The 19,172-nt window shown below is 37.5% G+C and overlaps 2 protein-coding genes across 8 annotated transcripts; both read left to right on the top strand.

Moving 5' to 3' along the window:
- The first annotated feature begins 1,859 nt into the window (after positions 1-1,859).
- On the top strand, positions 1,860-8,008 carry LOC137177641 (acidic leucine-rich nuclear phosphoprotein 32 family member A-like). Of its 4 annotated transcripts, none has more exons than XM_067583886.1 (6): positions 1,860-2,062; positions 5,269-5,418; positions 5,498-5,620; positions 5,721-5,883; positions 6,020-6,063; positions 6,883-8,008. In XM_067583886.1, the coding sequence occupies exons 1-6, from the start codon at positions 1,985-1,987 to the stop codon at positions 6,898-6,900; spliced, it is 576 nt and encodes a 191-aa protein (XP_067439987.1). In that variant the 5' UTR covers positions 1,860-1,984; the 3' UTR covers positions 6,901-8,008. The 4 variants fall into 4 exon arrangements, with proteins under 4 accessions (XP_067439987.1, XP_067439979.1, XP_067439997.1 ...); XM_067583878.1 differs by having other exon boundaries at positions 1,861-2,062; positions 6,002-6,063; XM_067583896.1 differs by having other exon boundaries at positions 1,863-2,038; positions 6,002-6,063.
- Positions 8,009-13,229: 5,221 nt separating this feature from the next.
- Positions 13,230-19,104, top strand: LOC137177367 (acidic leucine-rich nuclear phosphoprotein 32 family member A). 4 transcript variants are annotated; one of them, XM_067583734.1, is made up of 7 exons: positions 13,230-13,408; positions 16,281-16,430; positions 16,536-16,658; positions 16,761-16,959; positions 17,073-17,188; positions 17,578-17,632; positions 17,844-19,104. In XM_067583734.1, the coding sequence occupies exons 1-7, from the start codon at positions 13,355-13,357 to the stop codon at positions 17,906-17,908; spliced, it is 762 nt and encodes a 253-aa protein (XP_067439835.1). In that variant the 5' UTR covers positions 13,230-13,354; the 3' UTR covers positions 17,909-19,104. The 4 variants fall into 4 exon arrangements, with proteins under 4 accessions (XP_067439835.1, XP_067439760.1, XP_067439970.1 ...); XM_067583659.1 differs by having other exon boundaries at positions 13,232-13,408; positions 17,841-19,104; XM_067583869.1 differs by having other exon boundaries at positions 13,233-13,408; positions 17,079-17,188.
- The last annotated feature ends 68 nt before the right edge of the window (positions 19,105-19,172 follow it).

Raw genomic sequence — 19,172 nt, 5'->3', positions numbered from 1 at the left:
GGAACAAGCTGATACACAATTTATATGTGATACTGTCAGACAGACAGAATAATATTTTTCCAGCCTTAAATCTACTTAAGGGGAAATAATGAGTTACACAGAATTAGCTTGAATTCTCTACATCAGTCTGTATTCAGAGTCTAAAACTTATATTAGCTGTTAATTGTGGTGAAGCAGGCAAAGATACTTATTATCTACTCTGCATCACATTCATTATCTATCAACTGTAAATACCAATTTAATAACACATTTATAAGTTAAACGACTGGTTAGTAAAGATTAACCTCATGAACCATGATGTATTTGTGCTGCTTTTTAAAGCATCTTGTTTGACATTAATAGAGTAAAGCTGAGAGTTAATATATAATGTTGACTATTGTATGAAACAGTGAGGAGAAAGGCGACTGGCAGATTGCCTCAGAGGTGCAAAATGGCCAAAATGCTGTTATTGGCATTTCCTCATGTCTTATCATGGACATGCACATTATTAATGACGATGATCAAGGAGCGAGAGAGAGACAGTCCTCCCTATTGATAACTCTTGACATGTATTTCTATTTGGTTAATTTATGTAATAATTCTCTCTCTACATTAGGCTTTCATTTACTTAAGACAATACTTGTGACTTCATTAGACATGTGGTTTGTGTTAGGACTTTGATTAAACCACATCAACTTTATGTACTTATTTCTTCAAAACTTATGTCAACAGAAAAAATGAAAAACTTGCTCCACATTAGCGGCTTTGCTTCCCCCTTGTGGATGAGCTGTCTACAACCTCAGACTGAGCTCTGCTACCCGCCAACACCAGAGATTATTCATTGAGAAGAAGCCAGTCAGTGTAGCTCTGACGGCCCAAACTCATAATCCCTTCATTAGTTTCTCATTTGTGTAAATCTCATGAGTCGTGACAAAAAAGTGGTTTCACTGCATTTTTGGAGGTTAACACTGTACATGAAAGGTTGAGTAGTCAATCAAGCTAATTTCATACTCCTACTCATAACACTTGTATATTGTTTAACATGTTGTTGTTTGTTATGTTCTAGTATGTCTTTATCATACTGCTAAGCCTAAAATATAAACAACAGTTGGAGCACAGAGTGTTAAAGGAAGAAGAAGTGAGGCGGTGGTGCTATCCAGACTGGTTTAAATAAAACACTATTTCTATTGGGAAAAGTAAATTTACAAGCATGTGCACATTGTAATATAACTGAAAATGCTGAACACGTATTAATGCACTGTGTCAAATGTAATGAAGAAAGCGTTAGGTTACATCAAAGGGTGAGAGAGGACAAACAGGGATGGGATTTGGAAGGGATACTAGGAACTAGTGGTGCTAGTGAGGGAAATTCAGAAAGGGGTAGTAGAATTCTTAGTATACACCATATTGTTTAAAAGAATATATTATAAGTGTTCTTTCTTTCTTTCTTTTTTCTTTGTTTGAGTAGGCTATTGGGGAAAGAGACTTCTATTTTTTAAAAAATCAAAACAAATAGATACAAGAACTCTTTAATTCTTCAAGCCATCAGTGTGTATAACATGCAAGTTTAATTAACAGGTCTCTTAGCTGGTCACTTGCACTTTTACACTTTTATACCAAATTACTATTTTTGGATTGATTGTTTTTATTTTGTCTCAACGTGATCAAATTTGTTGTTGTTTTTTTTTTTTTTTTTTTTTTATCATGATTATGCTGTGGTTTTACTGGTTATTCTATTGTTTTTACTCTGGTTTCTATGGTGCTTTTATGTCTGCAGCATTGGACCAAACGAATTCCCCCTGTGTGGGATAATAAAACTGGATCCCGTTCTACATACTCCGATACGGCAGGTGGCGGTTTGCACCTATAAGTTGGTATCCGCCAAAAAACGCAAAGAAGAAGAAGGAAAAAAGAAGCAGCCAGTTTTAGAAGCAGGTAGTTGCGTTTCCAGTAGTTAATAATAGTGTGAGTCATCTCCATCATCTCCCGGATTCGCTGATCCAGGATGAACATAAGGAACAGAATTCAGCTGGAGTTGAGGAACCGCACTCCGTCAAATGTAAGTCGGGCTCACATCTCTCAGGTCATGTTTCACTCTTCAGCTAATGGAGAATATTTCGTGTGATGTCTTGACGTGGGGATGCAAAGTTTCTTGCAAGTTGAAAGATGATGCTGACGTTGCTTTGGGAGCATGTTTACAGCAGGCAGGTGCTGCAGGTATGTCGGTTCAACTTTTGAGCGGCTTTTCATAAGGCATTTTGCTCATTTATGTTTATGTCTCTAGGTCGACCTAGAGACTGAAGTGGTATTTCTATTCTCCAAATAGAAATAGCTGAATAAATTATTATCTTAATACAGACTCATAACCAGTTTAGCTGATCTCTGACAAACTGCAGCCACTCGATATAGATAAAGAATAAATGATGTAGATAAAAATCCATTTATAATCCAACCAGATGTCAGGTTTTAACATAAGCCTACTATGTCCTAATCGATCAGTGTGTTTCTCCACTAAACCCGACCTTATTCTGTAAGCGTGGTTCAATAATTTGAACTGTATTAATGAGAGAAGAAGCTGCCTCCTGACTTTTTGTTTTGTGGTTTTTTGTGTGAGTGTTTGTGTGAGCACAGTGAGAGGAGGCGAGGCAGAGCAGAGCTTCACCCCACAAAGTGAAAGTGTCTAAACTTAACAAATAAAGAAATGTTCAGCGCTGAAAACCAAATTATTTAGACTTCTACAGGCTGCTTTGTGTTGGCTTCAGTGTTCATCAGGCTTTAGATGGATTTATTATATTAACAACCAGGCTGCATCGCCGTCTTTCTGCGATCTTTTATCGTGCACATGCTCACATGTGAAAATCTGATATATGAGAGTTTTACAGGGGGAAATGGCTGTCTTCCTTGTTGTTATACTCTGCGCCTCAGCAGGTCTGAACTTGGAAAATAAACTGCCGTCCCTTCGTTTAAAAATCACACAGAAGTAAGAAGAAAAGTTAGCGTGAGAAAATGCATGTGTAGTGAGGCTGTGTGAGATGTGTTAATTGCGTGAGTATCACAGAGTTGGCAGCCCAAGGTCAATACGATGTTGCAGATGTTTTCCTAGTTTGAGAGAACAGTTCATTTGGTCTTGTTCAGTGAGTACCGGTGTTTCGGTTTAACCAGTGACCGTGTTAACTGGTGACATTCAGGTGAGTGTGTTGTGGTTGTCATGGTGACAGCAGCTGGTGAAAACAGAACATGTAGATGTCTCCTAAAGTCTTACATTATTGTATGTTCAACACAGTATATATTCATCTGGTCCTTTTTGTATTACATTATGTAAATTAAATGGTGTCTCCAACAAGAAGCATTCACATTAACTCACTTATTTTTTCTGAAATTAGTCTTTTTAAATGTCTTGCTCGAGATGAAACGCTGAATCTCGTTTCAGTATCCACACTGATGGTCACAAGTCTGGTCAAACCTAGTGATTATTGGCTGTGTGACCGCACAGTTAACACAATATTTAGCCACAAACGCTACTTTTAATGTGCGCACAATGACAAAGCAGGTTAATTGGTTGAATATGGACCACTTTGCGATTGAAGATAACACTATGAAATCACAAGATAAACTACAGCTGCACTGCCAACTCATAGGCTATGTTTGTTTCCCACATTATAAGAAACATTACGAGGTGAATGCTTCTTGCTGAGTACAGTTTAACTTACGTAAATGACTGGCGTAGATAAACACATTGATTGATTAAAGTAAAATCGATAAAGCTTTTAGGAGCCAGTTGCCCTCAGTATGAGCAACCATGACGCATTCAGCTGAAACTTGCACAGCTGAAACACGGTCACTGGTTAAACTGAAACACATCACTGTACATTTACTGCCAGATTGACAACTTACTACCTAATGACAACTAACGTTAAAAGTAAAGTTAGGCTTTGCTGTCTGCTTCCCGGCTCATTTTAAAAAAGACGAGAGAGAGAGAGAGCAGCAGTGGTCGAGCGAGCTAGAGAGTGAATGAAGAGAGAGAGCACTGGTAGTGAGAATGCCGGTGAATCAGATCAATGAAATGTTATTTTTTGATTGTTTCACAGCGGTTACGATCCAGAGGACAAATGAACACGCCCACACCCCCACACACCTCTGCTCAACCCTGCAGCTGAACACCGCACCGCCTGATTTGGTCTCTGCTCTGTTCACATTCACGATCACTTTTCTGACACTCGCTCTCTCGCTTAAACACTCACTCGCTTAAAAGGAGTTATGCTACCTGCAGTTTCCCAGGCAACAACATAGACGTAGACATTTTGAAACAGCGCTGCTCAGAGGCTCCCAAACACTATTGATTTCTGAATGAATGGATATTTGGCGTTATTTTTGGCATAAATAAAATATTTTTTGGCCTGGTAGGGGTTCTCACCAGGCCTGTACTATTGTAGAGGAAACACTGCAAGGACCATATGGACCACTGGTTCATATTCATAAACAGTTAAATGAAATAGCTACTCACATGCTATGCATAGATAGATAGAGATATATTTATTTATCTAGGTATAACCACGCAAAATACAGTGTACAGTGCAACAATAAGAATATAGAAAATATAGAATATAGACAAAGGATTATGAGCTCTGACATTTATTCAGCTAACAGCGTTGCCAACACGGCCAGAGAAGGGAGAAGGTGAAGGCTACAAAGACCACTCCACAGACCAATCATTAACTGGTCCAGACCTCTAGCTTCAGTGCCCCCTAGTGGTAGTGACCAGTGATCTGTGATAGCGACTACGGTCAGTGGACAGACCACTGAACTGGCGAGAACACCCTCTCTCTATCATTTTAAGCTCTTCAGTTGTCAATTTCTTGTACCATTTTTCGCATGGTTTCTTTCTTTTCTTCTCTATCTCTTTTTCCTCTGCTGCATGCCATTCTTTAAAAATTCATAACAATTAAGTTTTGACAGCTGTGCTCTTTCGTAATGCTATGGTTACAGGTTGGATAGCGGACGAATTTAGAACGGTGATTAAACTTTAACTGAACTACGTGTGCAATACATGGTTTTAACGCAGACCTTCCGGCCAATCAGAAAAGAGTCTCCATGCAGACCGTGATATAAGTATACTTCACTATTGGCTTATACTTTTAGTTGGTGCCACAACAGTCATAAAATTAAAAAAAAATAGAAACCAAATGCCCATAGAAACCAGATGCCTGGCCATTTACTTTCCTCTAGTGTGAAACTGACTGCATTTGATCTTTTAAAGTTAAGGACCAGATGTATTTGTTTGTTCTCCAGGTCAGACATCTTGTGCTAGACAACTGTCGCTCGAATGAAGGCAAGATCGAGGGTCTAACGGACGAATTTGAGGAGCTGGAATTTCTAAGCGCAATCAACGTTCAACTGAGGACAGTTGCCAACTTCCCGAAGCTAAATAAACTCACAAAGGTTGGTCTTTATCTACACGAAACAAGTTTTTTGCATATTTTGATTGTTTAATTAAAACAATCTGAACTCTTGAACTCAGCTTGAACTCAGCGATAACAGGATCTCAGGAGGGTTGGAAGTGCTGGCAGAGAAATGCCCAAACCTCACAGATCTCAACCTCAGTGGCAACGCGATTAAAGTCCTCAGCGCAATAGAACCATTGGTAACAGAGACTCTAAAATACTTGGAAAAAATACACAATACAGAGCAGTCGAGCTATATTAAGCTGTATTATTTATTAAATGTGCTATTCCTTTTGACAGAAAGAATTGGGGAGCCTGAAAAGCCTAGATCTGTTTAACTGTGAAGTGACAATGCTGAATGAATACAAAGACAAGGTATTTAAGCTACTACCCCAGATCACGTACCTGGACGGGTATGACAAAGACGGCAGAGAACTGGATTCCGACGCTGAGTTTTCCGACGGTCAGTCTGAGGCTACAGCCAAAGTCCTTCATATAACTTTGTGTGGATAGACGTGTTCTTATAGCATGTTTGTGTTTTGCACATTTGGCTAATAACAACTGGTTTAACCCACATGTAGATGAGGACTCTTATGAAGAGGAAGAGGAAGAGGAAGATGAAGAGGATGGCTTCTCTGAAGAGGTGGGATGAAAATAAATGTTTAATTATTTTCATTATTGATTCATGTGCAGAGTATTTTGACAATTGCCATCTATAAATCTTCAAATGCTTTGTCCAACCAACAGTTCATAATTTTAAAACACATAGAAAAGCAACAAATTCAAATTTGAGAAGCTGGAACAAGAGAATATTTGCCATTTGTAATGATTAATCAATTATAAAAGATGCTGCAGATTAATTTTTTACTGATCAACTGATGATTTAATCAACTGTTTCAGTTCTAATGAAAACTATGCGTAAACGTCCACAAAGAGCATCATCATAACTGCTTGTTTAGAAGAGTTTCTCAACATTTTCTCACACCTGACCCCATTTACAGGTTTTCATAGGTCTTAATGCCACCAATCAGAGACCTCTAACATTGTCTGGTGTTAAGAAATTATTACATATTACATTCAGTTTATAATGTATCACACAATACTGAAAAATGTTGACATCTTTACAGTGCTTTGTTCAACCAACAGTCTGATACTCAAAGATAAATCATTTATAATGATATAAAACAGGAAAATGGCAAATTCTCCCTTTTGAGCTCCTGGATCCAGAACTTGTTTTGGCCTTTTTTTTGCTTGATAAATTCTCAAAATAGTTGGCGATTACTTTTCTAAGAACTGACTAATTCATTGATTAATCATTTTAGTGTCATATAAAATAGTAGTTAAGTTTTAATTCCAGAAAGCAAACATTGATCGTGGGATTTGGACTTAAGCTAGAGGTGTGTGTGTGTGTGTGTGTTCAAGTGTGTGTCCACACTCGAATCTTCTTTTCGATCTGTTATAGAAAACTGACGGAGCCTGATGGTCTCTGAATATCACTGGAAGTCTAATGACGAGACACCACAGCAGAAGTGCTGCCATGTGGAGAAAAGTGGAAGAGCATCATTATCCAGCAGCAACTGCTCCTCCCTGCCATCACTATACCATGAAGACAATAATATGTTAAAGTTCAAGTGCCTTGTTGAATTCTGGTTAAAAATGTTATTTAGAATTTTTTTTATTTTTTGAGATCATCAAAAGACGACTGAAGGTGTTGCACTACTCTTAAACCCTGGAATAAAAATAGAACTGCAGACTGGTGATTTTAATACATTATTCATCTTTACATGTGTGATTTAGTTGATCTAATGAGGATTTTGTCATCAGATTTTATTTAGTTTTTTTTCCATTTTACAATCCACATATTTGCTCTCAAATCCTCCAATACAAGAAATTATACCTCCATTATTTCCTGAACCTGCCCAACATTATATGATCCTGTCTCTTCTGGACAAATATCACCCTCTTGTGGTACATTAACACTTTTACATGTAAATATTTCAACAAGCCTGCAGTAATGTTTTTATGGGGGGAACATCTTTATTGAAGGAATGCTATTTCTGTCATATCTTTTGAAATATGTACAATGGGCCTTTTCCAAAAAAGACATTTTGACTTGTCATAGCAGGAAAACCACAGGTGTGATTGATACCATTAATGATGCCTCAGTTCCATTTGACTGTACCAATAATAAACATCAGTGAGCACAGTGTTATTAACATTATTAAGTATACCTGTGGTTTTCCTGCTATGACATGTCAAAATGTCTTGGCCTGAATTATATTCACACCTGTCTACACGTTGTGTCTAAATAAATCTATATTTTAATAATAGTTCACATTTTTTGTTTTGTCATTGAGGTGAAAGAACCTTGTTTGCTTCACAAGGTCTGAAAAACAGGATTGACTTAAAAGGATTTTCTACTCATGAATTATGTAAACTATACAAAGTTTGAGGCTTTACAGGTCAAAGAAATGATAAATTTTTAATACGCCTTTTTCATGGAAGATATTTTGATTTGTCAAAGTATGAAAATAAGAAAACTCTGTGAAAAGGTAAAAGTAGCAGCAAAATAAAAAATATATTTTTCATCTTAATGACTGATTATTTCCAGATAATACATTTTTTTTAGTCCACACTCTCATGATTTGACTTACCAGTGACTGATGTCTCGCCAGAAATTTCTTGCAGCATCCAAGATTTTACACAAAAAATTCTGCCTTTCCTGCATTTACTGGGACAGAAGTCTCTAGATTCTGTCTTAAACAAGTTGTTTTGATAGACGAAGAGCTAATTTCAAAGAAAAAACAAGCAAGAATCTTCAACAGAGAACGCCTGCATAGAAAATCTGAGGATTTCTTTTTCAAACAGAATTATAGACGATACATGCAGGCACTTTAATTGGTGTTTGTGTCTGTGGTTCTCCAGCAGCAACAACTTGTGGGTTTAAGACGTCTGCAACATCACTTATTGACTTGGATTTAGAAGGCACATTAGACCATTTAAAACTGATTTTACAGATGCAATTCCTGACATGATAAGGCACCAGTGTAGTGGTGCAGCTTCTATTACAAACAGGGGATTTCTGTTATGTTGCCCAGGAGTAATAAGGTTAAAGAAGCATTTCTAGAGTTCCAGTATTCCAGATAAATTACTTAGTTTAAGCCAAATCCCTCTAATATGTGTCCCAAAAAACTAACCTTGTAGTCCAGGAGGTATGATGAGGCTAGCAGACTGGCAAATACACATATAATATAACCTCCTAACGTTTGTCTTTCTGACAAGTTAACCAAGATTTGTGAAAACAAACCCATCTTTGTCCTCCAGCGTACAAACTCAAGCCAGAAAACTGGCTGCCAAAAGAAAACAGGCAATTTATCTCAAATGTTGTCCGTCTGACAAGTTATTCAAATCATTTCTTCATAAACTCCAAGCCAAGAAAACACAGTCATTATAACTCACAACATAGTTCTGTCTTTATGTCAAGACATTTAACGTGCAAACTAACACATCTGTTTTGGAAACAGCTCTATAATCGGCACAGGGACACTTAAACAGGAACATTAAAAAGAGGAAATGTGTGCGTGACTGCTCAACAGCAGGATATGAACCTGTCAAATTCATAATAACCACAGTACCTGATTACTCTCTTTAAACACAAACCGGGTGAGTTTTTGTTTTAGACAGATGTCGACACCCATCACTCAGCTTGCTGTATGAGCCATGCTGTCTGCAGCCATTACAGTCAGCTGTGGATCTGTCAGTGTGGTGAAGGCTACACAAACACCTCATCAACTTCACAGACTGCTGCTGACTCATCGGCTGCACTGCTCAGGCAAACTTTTGATTTGAAGCTTACTGGATCATAAAGAATAATTAATGTACTGTTGAACTATGTTAGTAAAGGATCGTTATTTAATGACACGTTATCATTATATAAAAATCAGAGACTGTGTTTTAAAAGAGCAATATAACTACACTGTTTATCCAATATATACATGTTAACACTGTCAAATTTAAGCTGAAAGTTAAAGCTTAAACCTAATGGTCATTGTTATCATTTTAAATCCAGTATTCTGGAGCACAGCGCCAACAAGAGGTTTTAAGATTTACCCTTGAAGGCAACATTTTGGGGTCTTAATCTCAATTGCGAGACCTTCTCTTTCAGTGGAAGCTCGGGGGCTGAGGCTGTACCTCCTGACCAATCGCAAACACTTCCCACCCGAAACCTCACAAAGAAGTGAAACGATTTAATGCAGGCTTTTCAGCTCGTAAACAGTTAATTTTCAAATTTAACCTTCAGGAAGTATTACTTTGAATGGCAGACAAAATGGAAAATCACTCTGGAAAATAAATGAGATGTTTCATTTCAGCCCATGATGGACAATAACTGGTAAACACCGAAACAGCAGCTGCAGTAAATATATCTGCATTGCTACCATTTCTTAATGTGTTTGAGTGACTAACAGCTCATATTGTCGACAACAGCTGCCAACAAGAATAAACTGTTTATTTTTGCTTTAATTATTTACATCATGCAGTCAGTTTTATTACTTCAGTTCACTATTTGCCAATGACTGTATGAATGTATGACTTAGGAGACTGCCCTGATGCATCATTAACAAGTGATTGATGTACACATAGCCATTTTCTTCAAATTCACACCAAAGATGGTTGTATTATTGGCCATATTTAGAGGAATCTTTTGGATGGGACAGGCTTGTTGTACCTTTATGATGTAATCAGTCTTGATACACCATTTTAATGCTACCATCTGTTGTTATGGAACCACAATACAAACTCTAAACCACTCAGTCTTTGGAAGAGGCAGAGGGCAGAGCTTCAACCTTCAACTGTTGGAAGGTTATGCACACAGCAAATTCAATTTTGCAAGCAGTGAACAATTTGCATTCACGATATGTATAATGTCAATCATAATTCTTTTGAAATTTTAAAAAATATTTAATTGCATACAAGTTATTTCCAAATTTGAACAAATGCTCTAATCCAATGGTATACATAATTTATTAGATGGTCATCATCATGCATAATGAGGTGCTTCATATCTGCAGCTGTCTGTTAAAAGCTTACTGGACGACCCAAAAGCTTCCCACTTTTATTTAGGATCATTAAGTGCTGCTGAAGTTCATGCACTGCATATTTACCCCCACAGTCCCCAAAATATTGGCACTATCAAAGAGGACAGCCTGAGGTAAAAGCTTCACCTGACCTACAAAAAAAAGCACTACATTTTACATGACATTCAAGTGTCTGCGCAATGGCAATGTGTCTGGAAATCTGAGACAACAAGACTTCTGGTAGCTGTTCTGTGGGTGCATCATTTTAGATGTAAATGCTTCACTCATTAAGCAACATAAAGTCTTTGAGCTGTCACTGGTTTGATGTCCAAACTTTAAAAAGATATGGTGGTTGTTCTGAAAATATTCCGAAAAACACTTGAGGCTTAAATTACATCCATTGTATAGCTCATTAAATATAGATAACACATCTATCAGTTGTTGACCAGGTCCAGGATTTGGTCCTGCTGGATTCTCAGTGAAAAAACAACACAGTCGCCCTCTGGTGGTCGTGTTCATACTTATCCTTTTAAAACAAGCAGTGGGTTTTGGTCAGTACAAACTCCTGCTGTGCAGCCTGTGTTTGTTCAAATCCACAGAGCTTCATTTTAAATTCCAGTAAACATCCAAACATTTCCTATAATACCAAATATGTCTGGTTAAATTATGTGAAAATGAAAAATTATGAACAAAACATGTAGAATATTTCAATTTGATGTAATGGTGCTGCCATAAAACTTGAGTGTTGGGTTTGAATACTTTACTCAGTGCAAACATCATATTGCTTCAATGAAGAGCTGGAAAAAAAACTGATACACAATTTATATGTGATACTGTCAGACAGACAGAATATCTTTCCAGCCTTAAATCTACTTAAGGGGAAATAATGAGTTACACAGAATTAGCTTGAATTCTCTACATAATTGGTGAAGCAGACAAGATAGAAGATACTTATTATCTATTCTGCATTACATTCATTATCTATCAACTGTAAATACCAATTTAATAACACATTTATAAATTAAAGGACTGGTTAGTACAGATTAACCTCATGAACCATGATGTATTTGTGCTACTTTTTAAAGCAGCTTGTTTGACAATAATGGAGTAAAGCTGAGAGTTAATACATAATGTTGACAATTGTATGACACAGTGAGGAGAAAGGCGACTGGCAGATTGCCTCAGAGGTGCAAAATGGCCAAAAGGCTGTTATTGGCATTTCTTCATGTCTTATCATGGACATGCACATTATTAATGACAATGATCAAGGAGTGAGAGAGAGACAGTCCTCCCTGTTGATAACTGTTGACATGTATTTCTATTTGGTTAATTTATGTAATAATTCTCTCTCTACATTAGGCTTTCATTTACTTAAGACAATACTTGTGACTTCATTAGACATGTGGTTTGTGTTAGGACTTTGATTAAATCCCATTAACTTTATTTATGTATTTCTTTAAAACTTATATCAACAGAAAAAAAGAGAAAACTTGCTCCACATTAGCGGCTTTGCTTCCCTCTTGTGGATGAGCTGTCTACAACCTCAGACTGAGCTCTGCTACCCGCCAACACCAGAGATTATTCATTGAGAAGAAGCCAGTCAGTGTAGCTCTGACGGCCCAAACTCATAATCCCTTCATTAGTTTCTCATTTGTGTAAATCTCATGAGTCGTGACAAAAAAGTGGTTTCACTGCATTTTTGGACGGCAATATTGTATGTGACAGGTTGAGTAGCTATGTGTATATTATTCAAATAAATCAAAGAGCAGTTTATTATATATGTTATAGAATAATTATGGAGTTGTAAACATAAAATTGTAATTTTATTTTTTTTAGTTAGTTTTTTTAGTTAACTTCATATTTGCTCCTACTCAAACCACTTGTATGTTGTTTAACATGTTTATGTTCTAGTTTGTCTTTATTGTTCTGCTAAGGTGAGGTCAAACAAATGTCACTGTGGTGGAAAACAAAAGTTGTATTGTTTTCTGCTATTGTATAAACAAATATTTATGTAAAATCCCACACGGACAATTATTACATGTGTATGTTTTAACTTTCATTTAAGTCATTTGATGAGACTTTTGGCTCTGCTTGCACATCTCTTGTGATTGTATGAATATTTCTTTGTGTTTTAAACGGTTATATTTTTTTCTGACATCTGACATTTTATATTTTTATCTATTTTGATAATGTGAAAATAAACAAAGTCTGTGAGGCAGTTGAGGCACATCAGCTTTTGTTGTTATCATGATTTTGGATCAAGTCTGTGGAAACAAGTTTTGTTTTAATTGTGTCATGCTTATATTTTATGGATGATGATTTGTTTGTGCATTTTATTTCATGTCTCATGTGTCATGTCCATGTCCCAGGTTAGGGTTATCTTTCTTGTTTTGTAAATATTTAGATACATATGTTCCCTGTATGTTGTTTTATAATAACCAAGTCAAATCAACCACTATAAAAAGCCCCATTATCACCAGCTTTAAACAGGGATTCAAGTATGATGGAGGTTTGATAGAGACACTGATATAGTCCTCATCTCCCCGTGGCATGTAGTCAGTGTACAAACCATTTAAGTATTAACATTTATCCATGTAAACTTAAAACAACCAAACTTCACACAACAAAACCCCACCCAGTTTTATAAGGGTGGCTCCATTGGCCTGTGTGTCTGTAAATCCCTTCCCTCTTTATTCGCCCGCCGCCATTGGTCGGCGGTGACGACAATCCCGAGACGTGCTCCCGCCCACCGAGCGGATCAAGTTTGAATGAACAACAGCAGCCTGTTCTGGAGGTGGTAGTTGCATTTGCAGTAATTATTAACAGTGTGTATCATCTCACGGGTTGCGCTGATCCAGGATGGACATGAAGAAAAGAATTCACCTAGAGTTGCGGAACCGCACTCCGTCAGATGTAAGTCGGGCTCACATCTCTCTGGTCATGTTTCACTCTTCAGCTAATGGAGAATCTTTCGTGTGATGTCTTGGCGTGGGGATACAAAGTTTCTTGCAAGTTAAAAGATGATGCAGACGTCGGGTCACATTGTTGCTTTGGGAGCATGTTTACAGTAGGCAGGTGCTGCAGGTATGTCGGTTCAACTTTTGTGCGGCTCTAAAAGCTTTTCATGTGCAGTTTTTGAGGATGCAGCACAGCTTTTTTTTAAGCCAGCGGTATAAACAAGGCAAGCAGTATGAGAAGCCATATTTGTAACTTTTGATCTACGAACGCGCCCCTTTTCGTTTAAAACCCCCTATTATTGTTATTTACTCGTTGTTTGATGTGCTATCTGCATGCTTTGACTGTAAAATTGCCTTCACCTGGTGATTTTAAGCCGTGCACTTGGCGCGTTAAGGATGCGGATACTCAAAGTCATGAAATTATCAATGATGCATAAAGAGCATAGCCTCCAACTATCGCCTTACAGCTGCATCCTAGACCTCCAGTTGCTCACACTATCCTGCTGAACTCGTCTATTTCTGCAGGAAGTGCATACAAACATCTAAACACAGCTTTACACCGGTGGGGAGCCTGCAGCCCGTGCAGCAGCCCCCCACAGCCGGAGCCACAGTGCGCACAGACGGCCGAAAGAAAGCGGCGTTATAGCGCGGACCGTTACCAAGCCAGCCAGCCTGGGCAAAAACACGCAGACATGAAACACAAACACGCCGGCGTCGTCGTTAACCGCTTGGGCGTTTGTTCAGTTGTTTCCCCGGGGCTGCCTGTTGTTTTTTCGGGCTTGCAACGATGAAAACAAATGGTCGCGCCGCGTTGTTGCTCTAGTTTTCCCCAGAACTAGGACAAGCCGCCATTTTACTGAGAAACAAAGGCAATTCGAAATACACCGAATATCACGTTTTATTCGACACAAACGACGAACGGTTCATCATACCTTCTTATACATAGGAGTCTATACACGCCATCAATCCAATCGGCAACTGTTTAGCCCGAGCAACAATGAAAACGTTTGCCTGGCAGCTATCTAATCGGCTTTAGCTGCCCCTCCTACTCACAAATGACCCTGTGCACGACTCGTAGGTCTGTTTGCCTCCGACTTGTTTTCACTAATGTGCCTCTGCGCCGCTCACAACCGTCCAAACACGTCTCTTATTACACTTTAGCTCGGTAACTAGTACAAATAAACTCACACAAACCGCCGTAATACGTCTGTTTCTACTGAAAAAAGTAGCTAAACGTGATATTTACGTAACGGAAGGAGAGCCAAATGCATCGCGACACCTACAGCGTAGAAATGAGAACTGTTAACGGAACATTGATGTACAGTTTCTGTTTTTTTATAGTTCCGGTCCTCAGTGCTGATTGGCTGAGTCACGTTCAAGGCCGCGGTAAAATATCCGATAACTGCACACCTGTGACCGAATATCAGACTATTTAAATATCAATGCGCCGAGCCAAAATCAACGGTCATAAAGGATATAATGTGTTTGTTAGGCTGTATTTCAATGATTATGTTGATGGAAGAATAATTTTTTATTATATGTTCGTCAAACACTTGTTTTATGTGTTGTTTTTTTTATTATTATTTAAAGTGGTGTGCTATCACAGTTTTATGAAATCAGTGTTAGTGTAGTGTTAAACAATTGTCATATCCTTTAAGTACAGATTGAGATAACACGCTATAAAAATACTCAATTGATACTTAACAGGATGTTATGTAATGTAATAATAATCTGGTAATGTAATAAAGAGGGCTGCAACTAATGATTATTTTCATTATCGATTAATATGTCAATTATTTTCTCGATTAGTTGTTTGGTCTATAAAATCTCAGAAAATGGGGGGAAAATGTTTATCACTGTTTTCCATCCTCAAATGTCTCGACCAACAGTCCTGAACCTGAAGATATTCAGTTTACTGTCATAGAGGACTAAAGAAACCAGAAAATATCCAAAGTTAAGAAGCTGAAATCATAGAATTTGGACAATTTTTTCTTAGAAAATTACTCAAAATGATTAATCGATTATCAAAATATTTTGTGATTAATTTAATAGTTGACAACTAATTGATTAATCGACTAATCGATGCAGCTCTAGTTGGATTATATTACTTATGTAATAATGTGTAAGAAGCACTTTAATTGTGATTTAGGTCAATGTGGAGTCAATTTTAACCGCTTTAAATACTGCTGGGTGGTCAAATCTATTGTAATCAAATATTTTACAAGCTGATAATATGCCCTGAATGAAAAATGCGATCAGTTTATCTGCAAAGTAAAAAGTAATTATAGTTAGTCAAATGAATGTAGTGGAATAAAACGCATAATATTTCCCTATGAGAGGAGTAGAAGTATAAAGTGGCATAAAATGGTAATACTCAAGTTAAGTACAAGTACTTGAGTAGACATATTGTGTACGTATGTAAGTTATTTTCCACCACCAACATTAAGTCACTGTCACAGCAGATACGGTTTTGAAATAAACTAATCAGGTAAATCATCCTATTTTAGCTTGCTTCTTAAATAAACACTTTAACTCTTAGCTTTTGTCCAAAGCAACTTACAAGTACAACCTCAGTAGGAATAAGAGGTATATGTCATCAAAAACTGTAAGTGCAAAACAAAACATATGAATAATTTTTATCAAAGGATTTTAATCTTGAAATAACTTTATTTAAATTCAATTTCTGCCATTCTGCTCATGAAGAGAGAGACTAAACATATACTGCCACTAGTTTATATTTTGTGTACTCTATTTGCTCTTTTAAGGTTTTTTAACTGTTTTCTTCAAGTTTGACAAATGCTGACCAGGTGTATTTGTTTTTTCTCCAGGTCAAAGAACTTGTGCTAGACAACTGTCGCTCGAATGAAGGCAAGATCGAGGGTCTAACGGACGAATTTGAGGAGCTGGAATTTCTAAGCACAATCAACGTTGGACTGACGACAGTTGCCCACTTGCCGAAGCTAAATAAACTCAAAAAGGTTGGTGCTTATCTACATGAAACATGTCTGTTATTTAAGCTGGAAGGTTGTTTTTTTTTGTTGGTTTTTTTTTTTGCATATTTTAATTGTTTGATTGATCAACAGCTTGAACTCAGCGATAACAGGATCTCAGGAGGGTTGGAAGTGCTGGCAGAGAAATGCCCCAACCTCACACATCTCAACCTCAGTGGCAACAAGATTAAAGACCTCAGCACAATAGAACCATTGGTAAGCAGAGACTCTAAAATACTTGGAAAAAAGTGCACTATACAGGCCAGTTGAGCTATATTAAGCTGTATTATTTATGAAATGTGCTATTCCTTTTGACAGAAAGAATTGGGGACCCTGAAAAGCCTAGATCTGTTTAACTGTGAAGTGACAAACCTGAATGAATACAGAGACAACGTATTCAAGTTACTACCCCAGCTCACGTACCTGGACGGGTATGACAAAGACGACAAAGAGGCACCGGATTCTGACACTGAGGTTTACGCAGAGGGTTTAGATGATGACGAGGACGATGAAGACGGTCAGTCAGAGGCGATAGCCAAAGTGCTTCATATACCTTTGTGTGGATAAACGTGTTGTTTGACGCATGTTTGTGTTTTGCACATTTGGCTAATTACAACTGGTTTCACCCAGATATAGATGAGGAGGAGTACGATGAAGATGCAGCACCAGGAGATGAAGAGGAGGAAGAGGGAGAGGAAGATGAAGAGGAGAATGAAGAAGAGGAAGACGACGACCTCAGCGGAGAGGTAGGATCAAAATAAGAGACTTGCCTTCTGTAATTGTTTAAAAATGTTTCATTACTGATTCATTTGCAAAATATTCTGTCGATTTTTGTCTCTAAAATGTCAGCAGTGAAACATGTCACAAGTTCCCAATGTGGCGCCTTGTGTACTACAGCTGTAAACCCAAAATATTCAGTTTACTATGATATAAGACCATGAAGAGCAGCTAAACTTCATATTTGAGAAACAGGAAATGACCAAATGTTGCCCTTTTTCCTTAAAGTTTATCAGTCATCATAATTATTGCTGATACATTTTCTGTCCAACTTAATCAATTAACGACTGATTGTTTCAGCTCTAAAAATGTTCAGTCCGGTATAACCATACTAACTTTTCTTCGTCTTTTTACGAAGGAGGAAGAGGAGGAAGATCTGAATGACAGAGAGGTTGACGATGAGGATGATGAGGGTGAGTAAAACTGGCCGACGTTACCTCAAAGACTCAGAAAAAAACTTTATTTATTTAGTCCGCCACAAAGTGATGTAAGGAAAAACTGTGTACAGTTTGTGCAAAACGTTGTTGTCATGAGGCAAAAACCTGAAATAGAAGCTCGACAAGAAACGTTTTTCTGCTTGAATCTGGTGTTTGTGTCTTAAATGTGACTCTTATCTTCTAGAAGAAGAGCGAGGTCAGAAGAGAAAAAGGGAACTGGATGAAGAAGGGGAGGAGGACGACGACGATTGAGAGTCCTTTTGAAGCTAAGTTGTGAACTGTTTTAAACTTGTATCTCCCAGTCACTTCCCAATAACCCCATGTATTTTTCCCCCTGTTTCATATTGCAGTAGGAGTGGTTTTTGTTATTGGCCAGTCAGGTAGAGGGGGGGTTGTCTGGAGAAATAAGTTATACATTTATGTACCTTTGATGCTCCCGTGTTCCAGTCTTTACAGTCCACTTTTAACTGCTTTGTGGACACAAATTTTGTAATATCAAATAATGGCAAAGATAAACCTTTTTAAGAAATGTTTGTTTTCTCACCGTTTGTGTAAGACCAGTTTCTGATGACTTCTGTATTTTAAGATCCCCCCTTCAAAAGAAAAATACAAAATGAAACAAAAAAAAGAGTGCATGTCTAATACATTTTAAAGTCAACTACTGGATTTCATGTATGGCTGTCCTCTCCTTGTCTTAAACTTATTTTTGCATTGTACTTCTCTTTATTTTTTAATGTAAGTTATGTGTTTGTAGTGTCACCAGTATGCTCTCTGCTGTCCTGGTGTGAAACTTCTGTCTGAACATGCACAGTGTGACCCTCACAGGGCATATTTTTAAATCATAGCAAAAAAATGTCTGCCCTTGTCAAAGCTGCTCCTCCTCCTTAAACCCTCAGCTTTGATAGTTCGGAAATTACGTGTTCTTGTAAATAATGACCAAATCTATTTTTTTGTATTCTCTTTGATGACGGCAGACATTGAACAGACAACGGAGGTGAAACTATGAATTGTAATAAGATATTAAATATGTATGCTGCTTTATCTAAAAAAAAAAACACGCAGTGTGAAATTTCTTGAATCTGAACATAACTTTGTATGCATAATCTTTCCATAAAGAGAAATGTTCAACATCAGAATTCATTATCGCTTTTTCCATGTTCTTTTCTGTGACACACAGGTGGCAATGTTTGAATTTGTGGTGGTAGTGTAGAGAAGTTCTTGATTATAAATGGAGGTTACAACCGCAACTATGTGCATTGAAAATGTATTGTTTCAAAGTGTAAACTCTGGAAAACGGTCAGTTATTTGGACTTTGTTTTCACTATTATATGTAATGGTCAAATTGGCCTACCTCAGTGATTATTCACTCTTTGTTAAATCCACTGTCATCAGCCAAATTATGTTTCTTTTCCCCCCCCATTCACTTCAATAAATCCCTTTTATATATGTTTTGAGGTCTGTGGTCCTTGTACAACAACATGGTCGAGTGAAATGGTTTAAGTGTATACAGAATTCC

The sequence above is a fragment of the Thunnus thynnus genome, chromosome 1 (assembly GCF_963924715.1).
Source record: "Thunnus thynnus chromosome 1, fThuThy2.1, whole genome shotgun sequence".
Lineage (NCBI taxonomy): Eukaryota > Metazoa > Chordata > Actinopteri > Scombriformes > Scombridae > Thunnus > Thunnus thynnus.
This window is presented reverse-complemented; position numbering and strand designations above follow the sequence as displayed.

What these genes read in the sequence shown, in the direction of transcription:
- LOC137177641 (XM_067583878.1), top strand. Translation starts at nt 1,985, where the DNA reads ATGAACATAAGGAACAGAATTCAGCTGGAGTTGAGGAACCGCACTCCG. An exon ending in GTCGGGCTCACATCTCTCAG is followed by an intron (nt 2,063 to 5,268) that starts GTCATGTTTCAC and finishes TTTGTTCTCCAG; the next exon opens with GTCAGACATCTTGTGCTAGA. An exon ending in CGACGCTGAGTTTTCCGACG is followed by an intron (nt 5,884 to 6,001) that starts GTCAGTCTGAGG and finishes ACCCACATGTAG; the next exon opens with ATGAGGACTCTTATGAAGAG.
- LOC137177367 (XM_067583659.1), top strand. Translation starts at nt 13,355, where the DNA reads ATGGACATGAAGAAAAGAATTCACCTAGAGTTGCGGAACCGCACTCCG. An exon ending in TGACGAGGACGATGAAGACG is followed by an intron (nt 16,960 to 17,072) that starts GTCAGTCAGAGG and finishes GGTTTCACCCAG; the next exon opens with ATATAGATGAGGAGGAGTAC. An exon ending in TGACGATGAGGATGATGAGG is followed by an intron (nt 17,633 to 17,840) that starts GTGAGTAAAACT and finishes CTTATCTTCTAG; the next exon opens with AAGAAGAGCGAGGTCAGAAG.